The following is a 27,741-nucleotide window of genomic DNA, read 5'->3' as shown; positions in this document are numbered from 1 at the left end:
TGTTCATCTTTAGATTGATATCATGAACCGATTGATGTTAGACCACCATTGATAACCTGTAAGCACTGGATGGTTATTTCATCCTATTTTGGGACTTCTCTGCAATACGCATCCACAATCCTGCTCTCAGGATTCGTAATCAGGACGTTCGGTCTCGCGCGCATTGGGCTCGAAACCTTTCTTGGTTTTCACTAGTGATCTTTATTTATTAATTTTTATTTTAACACATAAATGTTGGTACAAGGAGGCACCAAAAACATATGCGCCACACAGATCTCATTTGATATGTGTGAAGGCTGGGATACTTCCCGGGTGCCCAAACCGAAGCAGGTGGTTTACTTAGGGGACCACACCCCGAGCCTTTGACCTAAAGGTCTAACCCACAAGGCAGTGGAGCATTGTAAGGAGATGCAGTCCCATGGCAGCCGGTGACCAACCATTGGTTCATACACCATTTGTTCCCTCAGGGTACTGGAGGACATGTGCACCACTGGTTTGGGATCCGGTTAAAGCGCCGGACATTCGCTTTTCTTCCTCTGAATTTCGCCCCCTAAGTAAATCACCTGCTTCGGTCTGGGCACCCGGACAGTATCCCAGCCCTCACACATATCAAATGAGATCTGTGTGGTGCATATGTTTTTGATGCCTCCTTGTACCAATGTTTATATGTTCAAATAAATAAATACTCTTTCATACAACGTAAACTGGTCTTATGGTTGTTTGTTTCTTAAATTTCATTCATCTTCTTCTTGATCATTAAACCTCATCAGTAACACAGAGAAATTTTGAATTAAAATCATGCTTATAGTAACTAGGAGAATAAGAGGATGAGTTAAACACTTTAATCTACTACAATATATCATATATATTCATAAATGAAATAAAAAGATTTGTGTACATGTCATAATCATCTCAATGCATAAATGGATTTGAAAATAAGTTCATGTCAATACTTTTATCTATATTAAAGTATCTAAGTTTGTATACAAGAACTCAACTATGCATTAGTGTACACCTTATGACTAAGAAAGTGTGTGTGTGTGTATGTGTGCGTATGCGTGTACGTATGTGTGTGTAGATATGTTTATGAGTACAAGTGAAAAAGAAAATAAGAAATTATGTGCAAACCAATGCAAAATAAGACAATACAAAAAGAAAAGAGAAGAAAACTATCAGACAAGTTGGATATTTTGATACAGATCTTTGGAATTGGTTTCATGTCTCCAATTGACTTAACTAGTTTCCAGAACTAAAAAAAGAAAATAAATAAAATAGAATTAATATCAGATGGGTTTTGTGGAGATTGTAGTCATTTCAATGGTTAAGATCATGAGTTAGTTGAAGCTAGACCACCTTCGAAAACCCGGAAGTACTGGACGGCCGTTTCGTCCTATTGTGAGACTCCTCGGTAGTGCGCAACCACGACCTCGCCCACTACGAGATTCGAACCCAGGACCTCCTGGTTTCGCGCGCGAGCACTTAACCACTAGACCACTGAACCGGCTGGCATTCAACGGTGTTTACGTCTAACTTCAACTAATCTAAAAAATTGAGCGACACAATCACCATTATCTTCAGTGAGTTACTATCTCACAACAGACCTGTTTGAACTCCACTGGTCACTACTTCTCACTAGAAATCCAGGATATACCTCGTGAAGTCAGTCACTAGTGAGCATATGTTGATTAATATCAGATGAGTTTTGTGGAGATTGTAGTCATTTCAATGGTTAAGATCATGATTCAGTTGAAGCTAGACCGCCAGTGCTTCCAGGTTTTCCATGGTGGTCTAGCTTCAACTGACTCATGATCTTAATTAAAATAGAATTATAAATAATGTAAATGAAATTTATTCTTAGAATCATATGTAGTGATTAAATCACTTTTATTTTGAACAGAGAGGTGTTTTTGTAGATATTATATAGTAATTTCAATAGTTGAATCTATGATTCAATTGAAGTTAGATCAACATGGAAAACGTGGAAGCAAATGGATGGCGGTTTCCTTTTTAGTATAGGATTTCTCAGCAGTACGCATCAGTGGAGTTTAAACGGGTCTGTTGTAAAATAGTTACTGACTAATGACAATAGTGGACAGTGGTGCAGTTTCGTGGATTGGTTGATGTTAAGCAGTAACACAGTTGGATACTGGCTCAGTGGTCTACAGGTTAAGCGTTCGTTCGCGAGACCGAATTGTGGATGCACACTGTTGAGGAGTCCCATACTAGGACAAAACACCCAACCAGTGCTACTAAATTTTCCATGGTGGTCTAGCTTCAACTGACTCATGAATTTTCGGTAGCTATTTTCGTTCACTGAAACAGAGAATTTGCTATAAAAAAAAACACCTATTTTATGAGGCTACATCTTATTATGTAATTAAACAGGTTATTTCATGAATCCACAATTTGGAAAAAATTCACTTTCGAATCATTAACCATGTAGGTTGAGAAGACGCTTCTTTTACTTAAGTTCAAGCAACTAACTATAATTACTACTTCTTATACAAAACTTGTAACTAAAAGTTGATTACATAAACATATACTTCTTAGATATCATTATTATCAATACTTCCGCGAAGATATTAAAATGAATAAAGTTGAGGAGTTCCAATACTAGAACGGAAACGGCCATTCAAAGATTCCAAGTTTTAAAATATTTCTCAAATAAATACTTAGCTGGTTAATAACTTTGCTTACACATGTTGTATTCAATTCCATCTTTGCTAATTTACTAATTGTAAAGTTATTATTTAATTACGGTTATCCTAATCATTTAAAGAACAAATTTAGGATTCGATCTGCACTAAAAAGGGCCTGATAGACATGACAGTGACTAACACCCAGTGATCAATCAATTGTAAACACATCTTAGTCTTACAGGAGACACGGGATCGAATCTGTCAGGGAGCAACAGCGCCCTCAAGATTACAGGTACACATTACTGAGGAGTACCAATTAGCACGAAACCTATGTCCAGGGTTTCCTGTTGACTACCTCCAACCACCATCTTAAACTTTAAAATCACCTCAAACCTATGGCTCACTAATTAAACATTATAGTAATAGAACATCTTGAAATGTTACTTAATATCAGGAAAATAAACTTTTGAATAGATTCCCTATTCGAGTATAGTTTCCCTCATTTATAGCAACTAGCTGGAGACCTATTGAAAAAGAAAAGTGTTGTATGTTTGTTTAACTTTGGTCTTTAACAGTGCATCATTACTGTATAGTATGCACTTTATATACAATGGAATACAGGAAAACTTTCTATTAAGATTTTGTTAAACTATCACTTAAATACTAAATTAACAATATAATGATCTATCAATTTCTAGAAACGGATCAAAATGCAGTTTAGTGACCCGAGATCTGACTCTAATTACATCATATGAATGTTTGCTGTCGAAATATATATATGTCGCCTATCCTCGTATATAATTATCGACTTAACTCGCATTAGGGAGCAATGAAGTTGAATAAGTAGAATAAGATAATGAATTTTCGAATACGTATATTTTGCACAATCATTGATCTGGACAAACAATCAGAAGGACGTAGCGAAGGTAGAGGAGAAGAGAGAGCGAAGCAAAAGGGCGAGCATTGGAGGTGTGTGAGCCAATTCCATTTAATCAAGCGTTAATCAATATTTATAGCCAGATAAAAATAAATTACAGACATATGATGAATAGAATAAGATGTGCACACACATATGTGCTCATATAAGAATAGTCAAGGTTGATAAGTGAATAATTAACAAGGTTAAAACGTGACTTAGGTAGTATGGATAGATTGTGATGAAGCTAGAATGCATTATGTGGGATTAACATAGTAACCGACACTACAGCATAATATACATCAGGCAACAGTATCAATATTTTAAGCAATTGTTGTTTAGACTACTTTATGAATATCTTAACTCACTTATGACATATACCTTTGAGCATTTACTGGTTCATACAATAGATGAAATTATAGTATGTGTTAATTGTGCATATAATATGCATATAAAATATTGAATAGCTGATGGAAATCATTGTGTTCTCATACATATCGATTTATAATGATGTTCCAGATCCAAATTCTCTCTGATTAATTGGTCGTTTAGTTGCCTTTAAATAATAGAGATTTTGTAAAGAACATAAATTACTTGTTTTGTTTTTTAAAAAAGAAGAATTATTTCAACTTGGGACAATCAACGTGTACGTTAACGTTACTGACAGTGCTGAATATATGACTGCGATGCATATCATTATATATACATATATATGACTTACTTACTTACGTCTGATACCCCTCGTCAATGAGCATAGGCCGCTGACCATTATTCTCCAACTCATTCTGTGCTGGACCATCAATTCTAGTTCCATCCAGTTATTGTTCATTCTTCTCATTGCCTGTCTCCATTTCTCAAAGTAATGTGCTCTTTCGTCTTCCTCTTCTCCTTTGGCCTTGAGGATTCCAGGTGAGGGCTTGCAGTGTAACGCAGTTCGGTGCTTTCCTCAATGTGTGTCCTATCCACTTTCAATGCTTCTTCCTGATTTCCTCCTCCGCTGGGATCTGGTTTGTTCTCTTCCACAGTAGGTTGTTGCTGAAAGTGTCTGGCTAACGCGACGGAAGTATTTTGAGTAGATAACTGTTAATAAACACCTGTATCTTCTGGCACTATAAATGTATTTATTGTTCACAGTCGTGTTCATTGATGTTTGTACAATATGACTAATCAGTAATTATAGGTCGTTTTGAAGAGATCGTCAGTGATGTATTACTTTTTAACAAAGTACTTCATATTACTTATTAGCAATAGTACCTTCGGGTAGTTGCAAATCTGAAGTTAAAATATGCTCTATTGTGTACTTTTATTATTGTATACATTGCCAAGCTCCAATCACTGTGATATAGTACCCGAATATCATTATTGGTTTACTTATGTAGACAGAGCAATCCTCTAAGTAACAAATGTTGTCCTAATCAGAATTTTATAATTATCAATTAGACTGCTTTTGTTGAATGAGTTATAATGACCGAAGTTCTAAGAATTCACACTTCAAAACTCGTGAACAACTTTCAGAGAGTTATTAACCAAAGATGTATTCAAGATAATAAACAGATCGATATTAGACTATTTAGTGTAAATTGGAGTTATTTGAACATGTCATTTCTATCCGAAGTTTGTACTGACGATGTTATTCAGAAGAACAATGGAAGTTACATAATTAAACCATAAAACTCAAAGGACGAAACTCCACCAAACAAAACTGGTCATAGTCGTAGTGAAGTATGTCCTTATTCCTATGACCTAATTCCTATATATACATATATATATATATAAACCTTTACATATCTGGGCAGCATCATTGATGAACACGGTGGATCTGATGCAGATGTGAAGGCGCGGATCGGCAAACCAAGAGCATCATATCTACAACTGAAGAACATCAGAAACTCAAAACAACTGTCTGTAAGCCAACACCAAACTCAGAACTTTTAATACAAATGTCGACATAGTTCTACTATATGGGGCGGAAACCTGGAGAACTACGAAAACCATCATCCAGAAGATACAAGTGTTTATTAACAGTTGTCTATTCAAAATATTTCGGATCCGTTGGCCAGACACTATCAGTAACAACCTACTGTGTGAGAGAACAAACGAGGTTCCAGCGGAGGGAGAAGTCAGGAAGGATCACTGGAAGTAGATAGGAAACATAATGAGGAAAGCACCCAAATGTGTCACAAGGCAACCCCTCAATCGGAATCCTCAAGGTGAAGGAAAGCAGGAAGACGAAAGAGCACATTACTTTGAGAAATGGAGTCAGACATGAGAAGAATGAAGAACACTTGGATCGAACTAGAAAGGAATGTCTAGTACAGAGTGGGTTGGAGAATGTTAGTTGATGGGAGTAACAGGAGTAAGTAAATAATTAAGTCTGTTAGTTAGTTATGCAATCTATTTCATTTTAAACATTGACTCAAATATTGCTTTGACCTATTCAATATTTTCAAATACGGTTTGAACTTTGAAATGGTAAAAATCATGATACAACACAATAGTTACTTTAGGTATAAAGATGTTTTAAGAATACAACAATATTGAATTTAAAACCCTCCGGTTTATAAAGTTCCACATTTAAAAATCATTATTTCTTTTTCAGCACACTGGTAGAAATAAGCAGTGTACTGGGCAATAACTCAAGTTGAAACAATCGAATATTTCGAATCTCAACATTACAGAATCTCTTCGTAAAGTCTGAGAATCAGACAGTAAATACTTAATTTGCAAAATATCAATCCATTGTCTCAAACTTCACTGTTCCTTTTGTAAATATCAATCAGTCGTCTCAGATTTCATTATTCGTCCATTTTCATACCAATTGCTTTCTGTTTCCGTTGTTTCCTTTTCAACCTTCTGCTGAAATACATTCTATTCTTGACTATCATCATATACTACTTATGAGTCAATTGAAGCTAGACCACTATGGAATACCTGGAAGCATTGGATGGACGTTTCGTCCTATTATATTTTTATGCCTTAGAAATAATAAAATATCGTAGAAAGTGTTCGAATGTTTCCATTTAATGTTAATTGAAAGTAACCGCTAATATCCATGTAGATATACATATTTATTTACTACAATTTAATTTCGGATAAGGGAACATGTCCCAGTGTGATTCTACAAAGGTGAGAGGAAAGCAATTAGGAGTTCCATACTTGAACATCTAGTCGACTGTAGTTATTCTGCCAGTCTGTAGTTTGAATTTAAAGTTGTATATACGATTCGTTTAAATCTACCTAGATTTCTTCGTACTGAACTCCTAAAAAATAGCCGAAGCCCTTACCATCCTTGAGCTCAAGCCAGAACTATGCGTACAAAAGAAGTATGTCCTGTCGTTATAGTTGTCTTGGCCTTTATCATTATTATTATTATTCGTATTACGTAATCTAGTATTATAATCTTCTATTACCTCATCTTGGTTATTCCTTGTTCACATTTCCTCACGGAACTAGTAATTTAACAAAACATTTTCATATATCTATATACACGATTGTACAGCTTGATAATAAATTCGTTGAAAATAGATCCCTTCGCTGAACTTCGTGTTCTCATAGTTTAAATAGGAATTATTTTTCAGTTTTATTCTACAGGTTAGGCGCTCGTGTGCGAGACTGATAGGTTTTTGGTTCGACTCCCACGGGGGCGGGATCATAGATGCGTACAGTCACAGCAAAATCCCATATGGGATGAAACAATCGTCTAGTGCTTCTAGGTTTTCCATGTTTTTTTTTAGCTCCAATTGACTCATGAATTCAACTATTAAGTTTTGTTACTGTTCACTGATTAAACTTCTAGTATTCGGGTGTTCTACATAAATGTCATCAATTTATTTAGTAAAGATTTTATAACATTGTTTTTCCTTCTCTTTTTCTGAATATGTTTGTTATTTCATTCATTCATTCATTCATTCATTCATTCTAAACAAACTCTACATTTCACATAAAATGATAAACTCTAAACCAGTTTGTTCTACATAAATGAGAACATGCACAAAGTCAAAGAAAAAAAGGAAAAAATAGACTCTGGAATATAAACAATTATTTTAGATTAGATTTATGATTTCTTCGACATTCTTCTATGAGATGTAGGCAGTCTAATAGACTATCGTATAAGATAACTTTTACGATGGTGTTTTTGAGAAGTAGTTTGTTTACATACAGTCGTCTGTTATGTACATCTATTGTATTTACTGACTTACTTACGCCTGTTACTCCTCGTGCAGGAGCATAGGCCGCTCACCAGCATTCTCCATCCAACCCTGCCCTGGGCAATCCTTTCTAGCTCCTTCCAGTTGTAATTCATCGTTTTCATATCTGCTTCTATTATCCGACGCAATGTGTTCTTTGGCCTTCCTCTTTTTCGCTTCCCTTCAGGATTCCAAGTTAGAGCTTGCCTCGTGATGTAGTTTGATGATTTGCGTAATGTATGTCCTATCCATTTCCATCGTCTTTTCATAATTTCTTCTTCAGCTGAAAGCTAGTTTGTTCTCTCCCAGAGAAGGCTGTTGCTGATGTTATCCAGTCAATGGATGTTGAGTATCTTGAGTAGACAACCATTTATAAATACTTCTACCTTTTTGATAGTGGTTGTTGTAGTTCTCCAAGTTTCAGCTCGATACAGTAGAACTGCCTTGACATTCATATTGAAGATCCTCACTTTGATATTGGTTGAAAGTTGTTTTGAGTTGCATATGTTTTTCAATCGTAGGAATGCGGCTCTTGCTTTGCCAATCCACGCATCTGAACCTCCTTATTTATCGACGATGCTTCCCAGGTTTGTGAAAAATTTTACATCTTTCAGAGTTTTGCCATCAAGAGTGATTGGATTACCGTTCTCCGTTTTGTATTTGAGGACCTTGGTTTTCCCCTTGTGTATGTTGAGGCCTACTGATATATAGACTGCTGCTACACTAGCTGTCTTTATTTGCATTTGTTCATGTGTATGCGATAGGAGAACTAGGTCATTTGCGAAGTCCAAATCGTCTTATTGGTCCTGAGCTGTTCAATGTATGCCGTGTTTTCCCTCAAATGTCGAAGTCTTCATAATCCAGTCGACCACCAGAAGAAAGAGGAAGGGAGAGAGTAGATATTCACATTACCTTTATTTAAAAATCTCAGACATTTCATCGTAATAATTATGAATATACTACTCATGAATTTACGATTCGATAAGGGCTCTTCCAGAAAAAAATGTAAATTTTGGTTCATATATATGCTTAAAATAGTTAGGAAATTAATAATAACTATCAATCATATATAAGCAAAGATGGATAGTGGCTAGCAATGAAATCCAGGACGCATGTTTCGTCCTCTTTGGGACTCGGCATCTGTCTGTACCTGCATCTCGCACTTGATGTTCACTCTAGGAGTCGAATCCAGTACCGTTCACTTCAAGCGCTATGGCGTTAACCACTTAGCTATTGAGTCGTAGCAGCCACTGGCTCGTCGTGGATTCCACTATTAACCACTATCCAACTATGCTTATAATGTTTGACAATATCGAGGCAATCCTCACAAGATACACATATACCAATAACAAACTGACCTAGTCCTAAATATCGATGGGAAGATTCAAACAAACAACACTGAATGAGATGGTGGAGAAGATCTGTAGCTCAGGTAAATGATTTCGGTGGAGTTTTGTCCTCTGAGCTGGTTGGTTTGATCGTGCTTTTATTGTTCTTCTAAACAACACCATTATCAGCACAAACCTCAGGTTGAGGCCTAATCTGATTCTCAGAAGGCATATGTGAAGAAAGTCAATTACTTTGCTAACATACAAGCACTATTAAACGAAAGATTAGCATGTATGATAATGTAGGATATTATCAATTTATCCCTTTATCTTTAACTATTTAACAACAATAAATATCAAAAGGGGTTTCATGGATATTTTATAGTAATTTCACTAGTTGAGACCATGAGTCAATTGAAGCTAGATCACTATGCAATACCTGAAAGCACTGGATGGCCGTTTCGTCCTATTGTGGGACTCCTTAACAGTCTGCATTCACGATCCCGCCTCGCGAGATCCTAACCCAGAACCTATCAGTCTCGCGTGAAAACACTTATCCTCTAAACCACTAAGCTGGCATCCAACGGTGGTAATGTATAACTTCAACTAATCCACAAAATTGAGCGACACACTGCGCACTGCTGTGAATTCCTAAAATTGGATGAAGCGGCCGTCCAGATCAGACTTCTACCTGAAGTTTGTGCTACCGGTGATGTTGTTTAGAAGAACGATGAAAGCTCCACAACCAAACCATCCAGGTCAAAGAATAAAATTCGATCAAAATACAAAATGAATTATCAATTATATTAGTTTGTTTTCTTGCATTTATAAAACTTTTACAATCTATGTTTAGATAACTATTACAGATATTACACAGTGATATCATAGTTATCAATGTGCATATTTTACTTTCTACATACATATCTAAATATTTGAGGTAAAATAAGAATTCTTTACACGAATTACAATGTTCTAATTAATTTGAAGATTGTTATAACTTGTACCCTGTGCCCCTGTGGTGCGTGCTACTTATATTGATATAAGTAGTATATGACGCGAGTCAGGAATGTAATGTCTGGCGGCAGAAGATGGGGAAGATCAAGAAAGGAAGAGCGGGAATAGAAAGCAAATAGTATGGAAATGCAAGAACAATAAAGTGCGAGACAATTATTGAACATTTTGCAAATTAAGTATTATAGTATGGTTTTTCTATTTTACCAAGTAACGCTGTAATTTTGTACTAAATATAGTTTGGTTGTCCCAACCCGTGTTCTCCTTCACCAGACCCCTATCAATACATAACCTAGTGATACCACCAATCTGAGGATAATGGGTTATCGACCTGACCAATGAAGCATACAGCCCATACGAGCAGTCTAAAGTCTTTATCGGTCCTTCTTCCGACCTACTCCTGTCTATTGAGTCCAGAACACCAATCTCAGCCTCTACAATATGAAACATGAATTCCAAACATACTGGGTTTATATTATACACAAACCAAACAGACGACATCGCACCACAAAAAATATTTGTACCCTTCATTATTCTCATCGGGATATAACAAACATATTTAGAATAAAAGTTGAAAAAAAGAAGACAACATTATTGTTTGCTGTAAACATACCTTTAGAATAGTATTTCTGAAAAGCTACATTGATTGAAACGTAACCTGGGTACAATTTATTTAATTTTTATGGTTCAACTCTACCGTTTTTTTTTTTTTGAATAAAGGATTCCCTAAAGTTGTTAAAATCAAATTACTTTTGAAAATAATCCTCCCCCCCCCCAAAAAAAATAAAGAACCTGTGGTTTATCTTCTTGTTTATATTAGAAATAAATACATAATGGTTAAATTGTACTATGTAAGTGATACATTTAAACATATACATATATACATTAGTTAGCAACTAAACTTTGACATTGAATTTACAAGCAAATAGACATTTTCGATACAACATAGAAACATGTAACAAATCCTTACACATATAAATATATATACATATATGTATACAGTTGTATACGTTTCCTTGGTAAGTAAAATGCATACATTTACGAGTATATATGAACAAATATGCATGCAGTCACACATAGATTATTATTATTATTTATACAATTTGAAATCAACCTACTACAAACCAGCTTCCAAATGAAGAGGAACTTAGGAAATGATGTTGGAAATGGATAGAATATACATTGAAGAAATCACTAAACTACATCACTAGGCAATCCCTAACATAGAATCCTGAAGGGAAACAATAAACTGGAAGGCCAAAGAACATGTTACATCGTGAATGGGAAGCAAACATGAAAAGATTGAATAAAAACTACAAAGAACTGGAAACGTTTGCCCAGGACAATATTGGATGGAGAGTGCTAATGGATGGCCTATGCTTTTAGACAAAGTGTAACAGGCGTGAGTAAGTACTAAAGAGTTGTTACTGAATAAATTGACTTCGATTAAACATGTATGAGTTAAGTTTTTACGGTGGCATTATGTTTTATCAGTGGCCCTATATCTGACTACAGTTGGATTGTATGCTGATTGCCATCGAAATATACATGTCGCCAATCCCCGTTTATAATTAGTAACTTAACTCACGTTAGTGAATAACGGATTTAATATAATTTAAATACGACAGTGAAGTTTTGAATATTTGATAAAATCGTTGATCATAATAGATATTCAGGAAGTCGGAGCAAAGGAAGCGAAACGGATCGGAGAAGGCATGTTAGTCAGCTCGAATTAATCAAACGTGAATCGATATTTATAGCCGAACAAAAATAAGTTACAGACATGTGATGAGTAAAATAAGAAATTTACACGCGTACACTCTTATAAAAATCAGTCAAAATTGTTAAGCGAATAGTTAACAAACTCAAAATGTGACTGAAGAAGGATGGACAAATTGATCTGTCTGAAAGCTAGAATAAGTTCTGTGGGCTTGACATGGTAATCGACGCTACAATGGCATTTTCTAGCTGCTTGGCATTAATTTCGACTAGCAATTGCGCATATCTACCATGTTCTACAGAAATTAATTTTATTCAATACGAATGTCAAGACAGTTGTACTGTGCGGAGCTGAAACCTGGAGAACTACTACAACCATCGTGAAGAAGGTACAAGTATTTATAAATAGTTGTCGACCTAAGATACTCAACATTCATTGCCTAAATACAGTCAGCAACAGCCTACTGAGAACAAACCAACTTTCAGCTGAATAGGAAACTAGGAAAAGATGTTGGAAGTAGATAGGAAATACATTACGGAAATCACCAAACTGAATAACGAGTTAAGCCCTAACATGGAATCCTCAAGAGAAATACAAAATTGGAAGACCAAATAACACATTACGTCGCGAAATAGAAGCAGATATGAGAAGGATGAATAATAATTGGAAAGACTTGGGGAAGATTGCTCAGGACAGGGTTTGATGGAGAATGCTGCTAGGTGACCTATGCTCTTCCACGAGCAGTAACAAACGTAAGTACTTACGTAACACGAATAATGTAACACATTACATCATTCGTTAGTAATTCATTTAATAATTTCCTTAATCACACATATGAATCTAATTCCAAAAATATTGTACAGTATTAGTCTTAAAGTATAAACGGAATGGGTGCTTCACGAATCAAATAGTTACTGCTATACAAATAGATCTACTTTTAACTGATATATCTGTAATATGAAATAGATAATGTTTGTATATTTTTCAAAGATTCAATTTCACATTATAAACAGTATTGTATGATGAGTTCATCGTTACTTGGTACTTGTTAAATACATGTTATTAAACAATCTATTTTACAATGATACATTGTTCTTTACCTAATCGTAATGAGAGTTATTCCCTAACGCATCAGGAAGTGTTTATCAGTCGATGATCTATGTACCTAGATCAAATAAAACAGGATAAATAAAAATTCATACACAATAAAGTGATCAGTTGAGTTAACTACTTCATTTACAATGTATGTAGATTAGTGAGTAATTATAGTATGATAATTGTATAAGTTTGACCAAATGATTCATAACAACACCTATATTATCTCAATCCAACTCAAAATAATAAACAAAGATGGATAGTGGTTTGCAATGGAATCCAGGACGGGCGTTTCAAAGAAATAAAACTTGAAAAATTTAAGGACTTTAATGATTGAGACTCATTTTTTTCTAAAATGGATTAATGAAAGATAAGGACATGAATGAAAATGGACATAGGACATAGATTAGTTTATCAACTATTTCTGTAATAACTTATCAATGTATTTTATTAATTACTATGAATTTTCAGATGGGGTTTTGTGGAGATATTAGAAATTTCACTGATTAAAATCATGAGTCAATTGAAGCTAGACCACTATGGAAAACCTGGAAGCACTGGACGACCGTCTCGACCTACTATGGGACTCCTCAGTAGTGCGCTCCCACGATCCCGCACTCCGGGAGATTCGAACTCAGGACCTATCAGTCTCGCGCGTGAGCAATTAACCATTAGACCACTGAGCTGGTATGCAACATTGTTATTGTCTAGTTTCAACCAATCCATGAAGTTGCGCCACCGTACACCATTGTCATCAGTGAGTTGATATCTCACAACAGACCTGGTTGAACCCCACCTGTAACGGCTTTTCACTAGAACTCCAGAAGTATCTCTTGAAGTCAGTCACTAGTTAGCAGATGATTATTATCAGAAAGGTGCCGGCTCAGTGGTCTAGTTGGCTAAGCGCCTGGCACGAGACCGGTAGGTCGTGGGTTCGAATCTCTCGGGGTGCGGGATCGTGGATGCGAACTGCTGAAGAGTCCCATACTAGGACGAAACGGTCGTCCAGTGCTTCCACGTCTTGCTTGGTGGTCTAGCTTCAATTGACTCATGATTTCAATCAGTGAAATTACTATGAATTTGTCGAAATTCTCTACAAACCGAAAATAATTTTTCATCATTAATTGATATCATCTGAAGAATGTCAGAAAAAGATCTAAGAAAAACAGGCATTATAAACAAAAATGGACAGTAGCCAGCAGTGAAATTTAGTTTGACGAGCGTTTCGTCCTATTCGGGACTCTTCAGTTGGATGTACCTGCACCTCAGAATTCATTTTTACTCTAGGATTCGAACCCAGTACTGTTTGTTTTAAATGTCATCGAGTTACCCACTTAGCTATTGAGTTCTGTTAGCTAGTAGTTTGTGCAATGAAGTGAAGTTTAGAATCATTTGATATTGTCTAGTTGAAGCTGACGAGCCGCAAATAAGGTGAAATTCGCGTTCTAAATTTCACTACCAGCCACCATCTATCTTTGCTAAGAATGTTTGTGAATTCAGGCAATATCGAGGCAATACACAGAAGATACACATATGTCAATATGAGACTGATCAATTAAAATTCTAAACATCAATAGGAAGATTCAATTAATGACTACCAAGTAAGAAACACAAATGTTTCATTTGATAATAGTTTATAACATTAATCCTTATTAAAAAGACGGTACACTTCTAAGTAAATCATTCGAATTCCTAAAAATCTTCAATCAATGTATTCGGTCAATATGATCGTTATATTATTAGAGGGTGTCAACAGCAATAACTTTTTCATCTTTATTGGTTATTTAATTTTAGTTCAGGTTTAGAAATTTCTGTTTAACTATTCGTTTGTAAAATAGTTGAATTCATAAGTCAATTAAAGCCAGATCACCATAGAAAACCTGGAAGCATTAGACGGCCGTTTCGTCTTAGTATGGGACTTCTCACAATAACAATGCATATCCACGACCCCGCCCCCAAGGGATTCGAACCCAAGATCTATTCTATTTCTTTATGAATAAATCCAATAGATCTAATAAACAGAATGAGTTTTGTGGAGATTTTTTTAGAAATTTCACAGATTGAAATCATGAGTCAACTGAAGCTAGACCACCATGGAAAACCTTGAAGCACTGGACAGTCGTTTCGTTCTAGTATGGGTGCGCACTGCTGAGGAGTCCCACGATAGGACGAAACGGCCTTCCAGTGCTTCAAGGTTTTCCATGGTGGTCTAGCTTCAATTAAATCATGATTTCAACCTGTGAAATCTAATAAACGTTCTATATAGTCAATATATCAACCGTATACATCAGTTATTTAACAAACTCTCTCTCACACAAAAAAACTAAGAGAAGCTTAGATACAAAAAATCAATTTTATGGAACAATAACCTACATGAATTCAAAATACAAACATCATAGTCGATCATTCAATATTTTAGATGAAATACAACCTTATATGACGTAATCATCGGAACAAGTACAAGTTACTACATGACGACGTTTAAATGAATTGAAATGAAAAAGAAGAAAAAAAACGGAGAAAAAAAGAAGAGAAAAAAGAAAAAACAAAAACTAAACAGAAATTATATTTGTCATCATATGGATTTATACATTGTCATAAATACTGAATGAATTCTCTTTAATTCTTATTTATGAACATGCAGTTTGTAATGAAATTGATGAATGTTAATTAGTTGCATGCATATCTTTTTGTTTCTCTATATTTTGCCATTGACGATTACGTTGTAAAAATGCCTAGTTTAAACGTATACAGACATATATAGATACAGATATTATGACGTAACCGATAGGTAACAAATAAAGCCATTGATTATTATTGAAGTGTACAGATATTAGAGAGACATTTAGTTAGCAACAATATGAAATAATATCCATATGAATTACACATAATTGACATGAATTATACATGCAAAATGAAATTCAATTAAACAATACAGGCATTGGAGAACATTTTGATTTGTATTTTATTATGGACATTGTGAAACAATTAAACAATAAATGAACAATAATGAATTACATGCAGTAAATAAAAAAGAGAATATAGAAGAAAAACAAAGATAAGTTTAAAGTTGATGATAATTCAAATGTCAATTTATGATATAGAATACTTTGGAAAGATACAGATATATATATAATGTTGATAGATGAGATCATGAGACAATTGAAGCTCGACCACTATCATGTAGAACTTGAAAGCACTGGATGACTGTTTCGTCCTAATATGTGACTCTTCAATGGTAGTGCGTATCTACAATCCCATCTCGCGAGATTCGAATCTAGGATCTATCAGTCTCGCATGCGAGCGCTTAATTGTTAGAACATGAAGCCGGCATTCAATGGAGTTAATGTCTAAATTTAAGTAATCCATGAAATTGAGCGACATATCTACCATTGTCATCAGTAAGTTACTATCACACAACAACTCCATTGGTCACTGATTTCCACTACAACTATTAAAATTACTATAATATCCACAAAACTCCTTCTGATATATATATGTCTTGAAATTCTCCGGCTAACATAGTGGAACTGTTCGGTGAACTCTATCTGTGTTTTACGACAGATAATAAAAAATATTCAACTTGAAGTTCTTATGATTTTTTATTATGCCATTAAATATCATTTATATGAACTTCTCAAGGTTATTATCATTTCCTTGAACAGAAGTTTGAGGTTTATTTAGCGAGTAATAGAAAGAAATTTAAGTCAATGATCGGTTTACTGCTGATTTTCTTCATCTACTTTATGTAAATCTAATTTGATTATAATATTAAGTCATTTTAACTGAATATAACAATACAAATTCGTTTGATTATATCCATTCTTCATAATAAAGTATTGGAAATAAAGCCTATTGACTGATGAAAGAGAATATTATTTGCATTTAGTAAATGAATTCATCAGCAGTTACTTTCTATTGGTTAGAATATGAACGAGCATAAAGCAAAAATCAACTTAGTCAAAGACTTTGAAGGCTAAGTGAATATTTCACAATGATAGAATATACAATGAAATACTTGAACTCCGAAGAATATTCACTAGATGTTGAGTCGGCTTCCGGAGAACTTCAACGGAGCCTCCAGAGGCCCAAAAGGAGCCGAATGATCCTAGCCAATCAGAGTACGATGGAACGTTCAAGAATTCCAGCGTGGCGTGCTATTATTGGTCGGTAGCATATTATGACGTTAACGGATTGGCTGAAATATGATGTTGATTTAACAGACGCCAATATCTATAAATACCCTTGATTTTCTGTACAAAAATGAACCTTGGGATAAAGTATTTTCTTTCATACTTGTATCTTCTCTCTGGTGTTCAAGTCGCTGTATAGTTCTAGTCTGCGGGTTACCAGATAGCTTAGGAAACTAAATATAGCGTTCAATCGACGAGACGTATCACTAGAAATGGGTTTTCTTAAACTTAGTTCGTTGATAGAAGAATGAAACTGAAGGTACAATCTGAAAGATCATCCTTATTTCAAAAGAAAACACCATTCATAAATATCGAATTTAAAGGAGATACTGCTGAGAAAATGATCATAAACAGGATTGTAAAATGTTAATAAAAATCAATCTATGTAGCGAAGCTTTGAATTGTCTTCTGCATGACCTCAGTTAAGGTGAAACTTCCGTTTAAGGTCACATTAATCTGTAACTATATGTATATTCACTCTTGTAAAGTAAATTATATCGACCGTACCAAATAAATGCTTTCTAAACATACCTCAGAACATAACCAAAAGTAGCTTTTGAAAGGCGATAATACGTTGATATTCAGATATACAATATACTATACTTAGTCGATGACCATTGTATGTCTTTGAAAGTGTATATATTTAAAAAGAAATGATGTATATAGTTCTGAACTTGGTTATTAATCAATTAAAAATTACTCTACCATTTAGCAGAGTCGAACTGATTTCCATCTGTAATGCCTTCGATAATCCACGTACATTAACTTTACCAGAAACAGACTTATGAATCAATAATCAGATTAATAATAATAATGATAGTGATAATAATAATAATGAGATGAACAATGACTATCAGTAGAATCCAAGGTGCATGTTTCGTCCTATTTGGGTACCGTCAGCTGGATGTACGTGTATCTCAGGATTGACGTCCGACCCGGGACTCGGACCCAGCACCGTTCGCTTCAAACACCATCGCGTCCTCCACTCAGCTACTGAGTCCCGGTAGCCACTAGGTTGTGCAATGGGGTGAATTTCGTTTTACTCAGTATTTTTTTACTTGAATCTTCCGATTGATGATGAGGATTGCAATTGATCAGTCTTTTATTGGCATATGTGCATACTATATGTATTGTCTCGATATTGCCTTAATTCACAAGCATTATATGCAAAGATGGATAATGGCTAGTAGTGGAATCCAGTTTGACGTGCGTTTCGTCCTAATTGGTAATATCAAAACGCGCTGATAAAAAAACTGATCAATTGCAGTCTTCAACTTCAATGGGATGATTCAAGCAAAACAATACCAAGTGAACTTATATTCCTTCCTTACTCCTTGATTATTGTGTAACCTCATTTGATAATAAGAATCTCAAATCAATTGATGATGCAATCTTTTCTATGCTTCTATAGACTTATATTTTCCATGTAACTATAAGTATAAATGTACAGTTTAAGGAAATGATTTCATCGAAAAGGAAATTATCTTTGCTGAATCCTCTATGTACAAGAAAAGCATCCAAGTACTTCTTTGAAATTAAAGTATATAGTATGTCAATCATAGATAATAACTAGTTAATTACAATACTAGATGTCAGTGAATGGTGAAATAAATAGAAGAATAAATATATTCAAACTATTCTAAAACTGATTATGTAATAAGATGTTCCTTAACAATGACATTATAAAATGCCAAAAAAAACACTATTTATGTATATATATTCAGATAGATGAATAAAAAGTATAGAGAAATTACTGTACACAGAAGTTATAAAGCAAATTAGAGCCTACGTCCAATTCAAAGAACATATTCCAAAGGGTTTGAGATCAAATGGACTAAAGCATTCAGCAGCACTATCGCAAGACATCTCCTTGACACAGGACACGAAGTCGATATATTGAAGTCCTTCAAGGTGATCAACAAACAATCAAATTCAAACCTATTGAAATTTGCTGAAGAGATAGCAATCAAACGTATAAAACCAGGTCTATGTATACAAAAAGAAACAGTAATAAATCTTTCTTTGTCCTGGTAACATTGACCCTCCCCCCTTTTACTTATTACGTCATTGACTATTGTAACTCTTTCTGAATTTTTAAAATTACATCATTTATAACTGACTGATTTCAATTCATATCTTTCTTTATTGCCATTAACCTATTTTCAGTTAATTCCAACGTGTTTTTTTTTAGGAGCATTGTAGGAACTGTGAAAAAGGGAATCTGCTTTGAAAGTATTCGTTGAATGACAAGTTACTGATTTTATTAGTAAAATCTAATAACCGTTATTTCGAAAATGACTTTTATCCATATAAAAAGTAATTATACTTTTTTTATATGTAGTGCCAATGAAATGTCATTGAGCCCTAGTCAAATCATCCGGTAGTCAGGTCAGTGAATGTTGAACAGTTCACCAATCTTCGACAAGGTCAAGAACAAACAACGCATATCAGTTAACAGCACACCATGGATTGGTTCATGCAGTAACGGTTGCACTCTGTTTCTTGTAACTACTAACTACTAATAAATTTCAGTAATAACGTTGTATGTGTTTTACGGCTATCAAAGCAGGTTTTGTACACGGATACAACGAAATTGTAATCTTCATTAGGTACTGACCATGAAGTGTGGCTTCGACGTTAGCTGGTCAATCTCACCATACCTGTCTAACTCGAGTAACCCCCCCCTCAATCATTCGATAAAGATCAACTACGTTTCTAATCCACATGTAAAACAACTGATTATTGATAAACAATACAACAAGATTACAAAGAGTCCAGGGAAATCAATAAAATAGTTTGTCAAAAATTAAACTTACTCTATAATCTTTATCCTTCTGAGTCATTTCTCGTCTACGTCTACTTGCCTAAAATGTTTAATCGAAAACAACCACATAAAAGTTGATTTAACTAATTCTTATCTATGTAAAGTAATTAATAACAATCTATAATACCAATGGCTCAAGTCACTTACTTACTTACTTACGCCTGCTACTCCTAATGGAGCATAGGCCGCCGACCAGCATTATCCAACCCACTCTGTCCTGCGCCTTCTTTTCTAGTTCCATCCAATTCTTGTTCATTTTTCTCATGTCTATCTCCGTTTCCTGGTGTAATGTGTTCTTCGGTCTTCCTCTTTTCCTTTGGCCTTGAGGATTCCATGTGAGCGCTTGCCTCGTGACGCAGTTCGGTGATTTCCTCAATGTATGTCCTGTCCACTTCCAGCGCTTCTTCCTAATTTCTTCCTCCACTGGGATCTGGTTTGTTCTCTCCCACAGTACGTTGTTGCTAATAGTGTCTGGACAACGGATCCGAATTATTTTGAGTAAACAACTGTTAATAAACACTTATATTTTCTGGATGATGGCTTTCGTAGTTCTCCAGGTTTCTGCCCCATACAGTAGAACTGTCTTGACATTTGTATTGAAAATCCTGGCCCTGGTTTTGGTTGACAGTTTTTTTGAGTTCCAGATGTTCCTCAGTTGTAAACATGCTGCTCTTGCTTTGCCGATCTGCGCCTTCACATCTGCATCAGATCCACCGTGTTCATCAATGACGCTGCCCAGATATGTAAAGATTTTTACATCTTCCAAATCGTCTCCGTCAATTTTGATTAGATTGGTGCATGTTGTGTTGTATCGGAGAATCTTGCTTTTCCCTTTGTGTATATTCAATGGCTCAACTTAAAGGTAATTATTCAAATAATATACTAGAATAACATTCTATTTCCATATAATATAATCACTGGGATGTCAGTTAGTCAATAAAAGACATGTGTAAATTGTTTACAGTAAAACAAAACACTATCTTTTTTAATATTTGAATTTATGAATTGATTAAAGCTAGACCATCATACAGAAGCTGGAAACACTAGACGTCCATTTCTTCCTACTGTGGAACTCCTCAGCAGTGCGCATCCACGATTCTATCCCGTGGAATTCGAACCCAGGACCTTCGGCTGTCAAGTGCTACCAGGTTTTCCATGGTGATCTAGCTTTAATCGATTCATGAATCCAACTGTTAAAAGTAATTACAATATCCACAAAACTCAATTCTGATACTTTCTTTTTGTTTTACAAATCATCTGTTAATAACGGAAATATTTAATCTTAAACTTATTTAGATGAGAGAAATTAATTCAATATATCATTCAACATAGGATTTTCAATTTCAAATGAATTATTTTTATGGTGAATACTTTAATTTGTAGGTGATATCCATCATTGATTAATCTAATTTGTGATATCAGTGAAAACTGGGGAACACTTAATCTAGTGTGAGACTGCTAAAGAATACACACCGCTAACCTCAACTGAAATCAAACACTAACAAACATCAGTATGGGATTGTGGAGATTACTAACTTTTTGATTGAGATCATGAACCGATTGATGTTAGACCACAATTGGAAGTCTGAAAGCACTAGACATCCGTCTCATCCCACTTTGGGATTCCTTAGCAGTGCGCATCCACGATCCTGCTGGCGGAATTCGAACCCAGAGCCTTTGGTCTCGCGCGCAGACTCTTAACCTCTAGACCACTGAGCCGGCCAGCATCCAATGGTGTTAATATCTAACCTCAACCAGTCCACAAAATTTCACTACCATCTTCCATTATCTGAGGTAGATACCTGTTTCTACCCGACACGGATTATCTCCACTGACAAATATGACTTTCAAATTTGAAATTTATATCTTTACTTAGATAATAATTGTATGTATCCATTCTTTGCTTTCTATTAGATGCTGAATTCTAAAGTTTCCATCCTAAGAAATAATTTTCCATTTCTAAATCATTTTTACTAAAGCTAATTTAATAGTTATATTTATTACTTTAATATTCATTATGGACAGCCTGATGCTGCGCAAGGTATATATCAGATTCTGTGTTGTAAAACACCCAAGTGACTGATTGATGAAATATTCCACTGTGAAATCTGTCATTATTTGATCCATAATGTGATAGTTAACTTAAATACACGTTAATTCAGCAGTAAAGGCTTTATACAATGATTTATTACAAAACCAACATACAATATATTAAATTCGATCTCAACTCGATGTTCTACATAATTGGGATGGAAAGATAAGAGTTCAGTGAATGCCCATTCAACACAAGCTTTTGATGCTAACTGTTGAACTTCAAACATAAGCATTGATCTAACACACTAAATAATCTTAAGTTATAAATTGATATGGATAGTTATTTCCAATTTTTTTTGTTTGTTACCAGTGTAAATAACTAATTCCCAAAAAATAAACTACCTAAGTACGGTTAACTTATACAGTGATAAACGGTAGTTAGACGGAAAAGTATAGTGCAACATTAAAAGTGTGTATAATAAATAATGAACCAAAGTACAAAAAGAAATAATAAACATCACGACCAGTACACTAATCTATTACATTTGGATCCATATTATGACAATAAAAATTCAATGATAACCATCTTGATATGCTTTTCAGTGGGGTTTTTTTTTAGAAAGAAAAACACTAATGTTACATTTGGATATGTTTATTGGATAATCTTTAGAACGATGATAAAATGCAAGGTTAAAGAAAATACCTCAAGGGAACAAAAGAAAACGTTCCAAGTTATTTTCCTACTGGGACATTGAGGAAAGTACCCAACTGCATCACAAGGCAAGCCCTCACTTGAAATCTTCAAGGTCAAAGGAGAAGAGGACAATCAAAGAACATATTACGCCGAGAACTAGAGACAGACATGTGAAGAACTAGAAAGGAAGGCCCAGGAGAGAATGGATTGAAAACAGTGGAGATTACTTGTTAACATAAGTTTAATGTCGAATTTACATTATTTAAATAGACTATCGGTTACTAGTATGTTATTTTCCATTAATGACGGGCTCACCACTTTAGAGGCCAGGGATATGACTCCAGCTATATCGCATGCTTGATTGCTGTCGAATTATACATATCGTCAATCCTCGTACATAATTATCGATTTAGATCGCATTAGTGAATAATGGAATTATATAAGCCAAATTCGAGAATGTATTTTCCAATACATATATTTTATACAATCGTTTAGCGGAACAGATAATCAGAGAGACGTAGCAAAGGAAGGGAAGAAGTGAGCGAAACGACGCGCAGTGTAAAAGGCATATGAGCCACCTCCATTTAATCAAGCGTTAATCGATATTTATAGTCACACAAAAATAAGTTATAGACATGTGGTGAGTAGGATAAGATGTACACACATATAAAAACAGTCAAGGTTCATAAGTGAATAATTAACAACGTTAAGAAGAACGGATAAATGGACCTATCCAGAAGCTAGAATAAAGTATATAGGCCTAACAATATCAACCAACACTACAGATCGTTGTTAACATTGAAATTCATGATATGCATTTCATATAGTTAACCATCACCAAATAGGAATTAGAGCAGGTCCTAGATTCTATTTCTAATCACAATCCAAATATATCATGATTAGTGTAGAGTCTATAATATGCATATATATATACCCTAAAGATCTTGCTTTTAACCTTACGAAAAACAAGACAGTTGTTCAAACTTCAACTATTCTTTGGATCATTTTCGACCATCACCCGACAGTAACTACGGTAAGAATTTGTACCTTTTTTCTATTCCAAAAATAAATTCTTTTTTGGAGTAAAGAAAACTGTTTTGACCAAGTCTTAATTATATTTAACATTAATATTACATTTCTATTACAATAGAATTATAGTAATAATAATCACTTAGTAATTAGTTAATACAGATGTTTAAACAACAACAACAACACTCATACACTTCAAATATACATTATGTTGTTGGTGCTATCGTGGTTGTTGTTGCTATCCTATTGTTGGTGTTGCTGTTGTTGTTACCATTGCTACTGTTGTTAATAATTAGAATGCAATTAAATTGTATCCAAGTATATGCTGACATTTTATGTCTTTTAATTATGTCAGACAAACATATGGTACTTATATCTATGTCATCTTTTAGTTCTTTAATTATACATGTGTTCATTTCCAGAAGCCATGATATTGTATTATTGTTATCATAAATCTTCAACAAAATGACACATTTTTATATGTTTTATAAAATAATCTTATTGTAGTGTAGTGACTTAGCTTCGTTTAATCAGTCACCTTGATAATCATGTTTGAATTTAGAAGATAATATGAAGCGGTGAATGTAGTTTATTAGCGGACAGTACAGGTAACAAAGTTATAAGCACATCGAACGATTATGGAACAGAGAGGAAAATGTGTGTATATAAACGAATACAGAGGTAAATTTAATAATCAAATCATATCAAGGCGCAGCTAGGTAAGACAAAGGCTAATAATAGGTTTCGAGGACATATAGACATGGGAACAAGAATGATTCATCGAATGATATTTAAGAGATTAACATTTAAGCTAGAGAGAGATATGTAAGTAGGCTGTCACATGTGATCAAGCATACACCTTTACACAAACATAATAATGATCATAATGATACAAATAAATAGACGAACTATTACCGTCCGAATAACACTGTCTGTTGAATAAGTTAAAAAAAAGGGTTTGATCAAAATTAACTGTAGGAGTGTTGGCTATATTAGTTCCCTTTTTAACAGATTTTATTGATTATTAAAATTTATCGAATAGGTGTCATTTTTAGTTAGAGATTAATTTTCTTTTAAATATCAATGTAACTTTTATGAATAATTAATAAGTAGAATAATTGAACAGGGACAGAGTGCGTTGGAGAATGCTGGTCGATAGCCTATGCTCCATTGGGAGTAACAGTAAGTAAGGATGTTCCTTCTCTAGGATCATGATTATCTCAATTAAACGAGAGTATTTCAGTCTTTTATTTTGAGTAACTGTAACATTTATTGATCCCGAGAGAGAGAGAGATTGAGAGTTCTATCCAGTAATTCCTCTTCACAGAACATTAATGAACGTACTATAAGTTAGTATTGAGTCGAATTCATTTTACGATAAAACCATTTTCATTCTTACTATCTAAATTCTTTGTTAATATATTAGACCTCATTCACATACATGTACGGGGAAGCTTTAAGTTATTCTGTAATGAACAGAAACATAAGTTGCGACAGCTTGTAAATACCATATGTCCAATACTTCATTTGAAAAATGTCCATCAACTGTTTTAAACGTTATTGCTCCTTCATTTCCATAAAAATCACTCTCTATACCCGTTCTCTTCGATTCAATCTTCCCAATTTTCTGCTCTTAGGCATTTCATTTCTGACTGGCGTCATATACTACTTATATCAATATAAGTACCGCACACACACTATAATATGATGCTGATAACTTAACAGAGATTAGGTAAGATTTAAATAAAATTATATTACAATGTATTCTTTTAAATTAACAATTTCCCCCCAAGATAACTTACATCGAAATAAAGCCAAAATATAAAAATTGCATGTGCCAATATATAAATTGTAACAAATGATGTGAATACATGTTTTTCTATTTGTTGTACCATTTTCCAATCGGAACATGCCATACGATTAGTCCGACTACATCCATTGTTTTGTTCTTTTAATAAAGAGTTGAATGTTTGATTAACAGGTGTTGCCGTCATTAATGGTGTTCCTGTTTTAGATAATAGTGTAAAGGAATCATCCTGTAATAGATTATTGTACATAGACGGAGTAGATAACAAAGACAATGGAGATAATGATGAGAGATTATGCAATGAAGGTAATGCATCTGAATTATTCATTTGTTCTGATAGTTGAGATGTATTTGAAAACTCTAAAATCAAAATTAACATAACATAATGAACTATTTAGACAATAATATGTACTTGAAAGACTTACATTAAACATTGCTAGGTTATTTGTAAATTGGCAAGACTATAATTTATGAACCAACCAATCAGACATAAGATAACACATCTCGGATTTTGGCGCGAAATTCATTCATCTATATGGTTAAATAGAGTTTTGGCATTCTACCTGATGTCAGTTCGTGATGAAAACCCTAAATCTAACTCTAACCCTAACCATCAACTGTAAATCATGATTGAAAATCCTCATACTGATTTATAACGCTCATTTAGTCCTATTTATTAAGTGGACACTCTCAAGGTCAGTTCAGTGTAGCTCAATGGTTGTCCATAAGTTATAGTCTTACCTGATGATGATTAAAATTAAATAAATAAATAAGAGGCCTTCTCTAGGTTTGTTACTGACATTCTATAAAATAGCTGATGCAAGTTCATTATAAACGATTCCCATATTAATACACATAGTTCCATTCGTTAATGTGAATGAAGCAAACAAAGATTTTATTTGAGATTATGAATTGATCAATATCAGACCACTGTTGGAAACCTGGAAGCTCACGGAGGGTTGTTTTGTCCCAATATGGTAATCTTCAACAGTGCCCATCCACGGTCCGCAATGTGAGATTCGGATCCAGGACCTTCGATCTCGCGGGTGGACGTCTAACCTCTAGATTACTGAGACAGTATCAATGCCTATCTTCAACCAATTCACATTTTTAATGAGAGTTTTCAATGATAGTCTAACATTGATCGATCCATAAACTCAGTCAAAATTCAACAACCACAACAAAACTATACTGACAAAATGAATTTAGTAAAACTATATGGAACAATTTCATTTCATCATATTCTTATCAGCTGCTTACAATTATGCATAGATGTTAATATATCTATCTAAGTAAAAATGAATAGATTTGAATGTTGATAATCATTGATAGATCAAAGAGTTTATTCAACATTAATCATATTGAGAAAGAAGTGTTCCAAATAAAGACTCATAAGAAAAGACTGATAGGAACAGAGAAACAAGAAGACTTGACAAACTACGGAAGCTATTTTACGGGACGTTATTTCATTTTATGAAAAGCTGGCAAAACATTAACATTTATTTATGTCCCTAGTCTATTCTACATATCATAAGCTTTCGTTCGATGTATGATTCACTGTCATAGCCCTTTTTGTTCCCAATCTATTGAAATTTAAACTGTTAGGGATGCTGAGGAATATACCAATCATTATCATGTTAAGTCTAATGATGTCCTTGGACTTTAAATGGGCATTCCCCATTGGCCATTATATATTTCACTCGTTAAATATTGTACAAATGTTGTTTTCTATTTTTATGGTACGATGTGGTCTGTTTGGTTGGTATATAAACAGAGTATGTTTGAAATATAGCGATTCATAACTCAGAGGCTGTGACTTGCGTTCTAGACTCAACGGGCTGGTCTAGACAGGGAAGCGGGACCGATCGGGACTCTAGGTCGTCCTTACGTGTTTTACGTGTCACTGATTCGATCGATAAATACGCTGCGCATCTAACCTGCAATCCACCCGTTACAACATAAACATAATATTTTGTACTCTATTTTCTACTCTAATTCCCAGCTTTGGACATAATTGTACTTTTCCTAATTATTGTACGATGTGGTCTGGTTAGTCATCTATTTATTCATGCATCTTTTTACACTGATCTGAAATCAGGAACCAGATCGGAATTGGGAATAAATAGAGTAGTGTTCCAGTTGACTTGTCTTCTCTAATTCGCGTTCCTGTCAGCCAGTCAGGTGATAGAATGGTTTTCTTGTTTATACCCCAGTTCGAACTTACGCGTACTAGACTCAAGGTTAGGTCGGTCAGCCTATCGCGT

At 34.4% G+C, this 27,741-nt stretch overlaps 1 protein-coding gene across 3 annotated transcripts in view; it reads right to left on the bottom strand.

Moving 5' to 3' along the window:
* Positions 1-354: 354 nt before the first annotated feature.
* Positions 355-27,741, bottom strand: part of MS3_00002396 (uncharacterized protein) — a 95,840-nt gene continuing 68,453 nt past the window's right edge. Inside the window, exons 9-12 of one of the 3 annotated variants that reach the window (XM_051209968.1) lie at positions 25,473-25,837; positions 19,906-19,953; positions 15,270-15,631; positions 355-1,249 (exon numbers count right to left, since the gene is read on the bottom strand). In XM_051209968.1, coding sequence (XP_051075453.1) covers positions 15,563-15,631; positions 19,906-19,953; positions 25,473-25,837 — 482 coding nt within the window. In that variant the 3' untranslated portion in view covers positions 355-1,249; positions 15,270-15,562. Of the gene's footprint in view, positions 1,250-3,923; positions 4,112-15,034; positions 15,632-19,905; positions 19,954-25,472; positions 25,838-27,741 lie in introns of those variants that run through there. The other 2 variants (XM_051209967.1, XM_051209969.1) reach the window with 2 other exon arrangements.

Source organism: Schistosoma haematobium, chromosome 1 (assembly GCF_000699445.3).
Source record: "Schistosoma haematobium chromosome 1, whole genome shotgun sequence".
Classification (NCBI taxonomy): Eukaryota; Metazoa; Platyhelminthes; class Trematoda; order Strigeidida; family Schistosomatidae; genus Schistosoma; species Schistosoma haematobium.
This window is presented reverse-complemented; position numbering and strand designations above follow the sequence as displayed.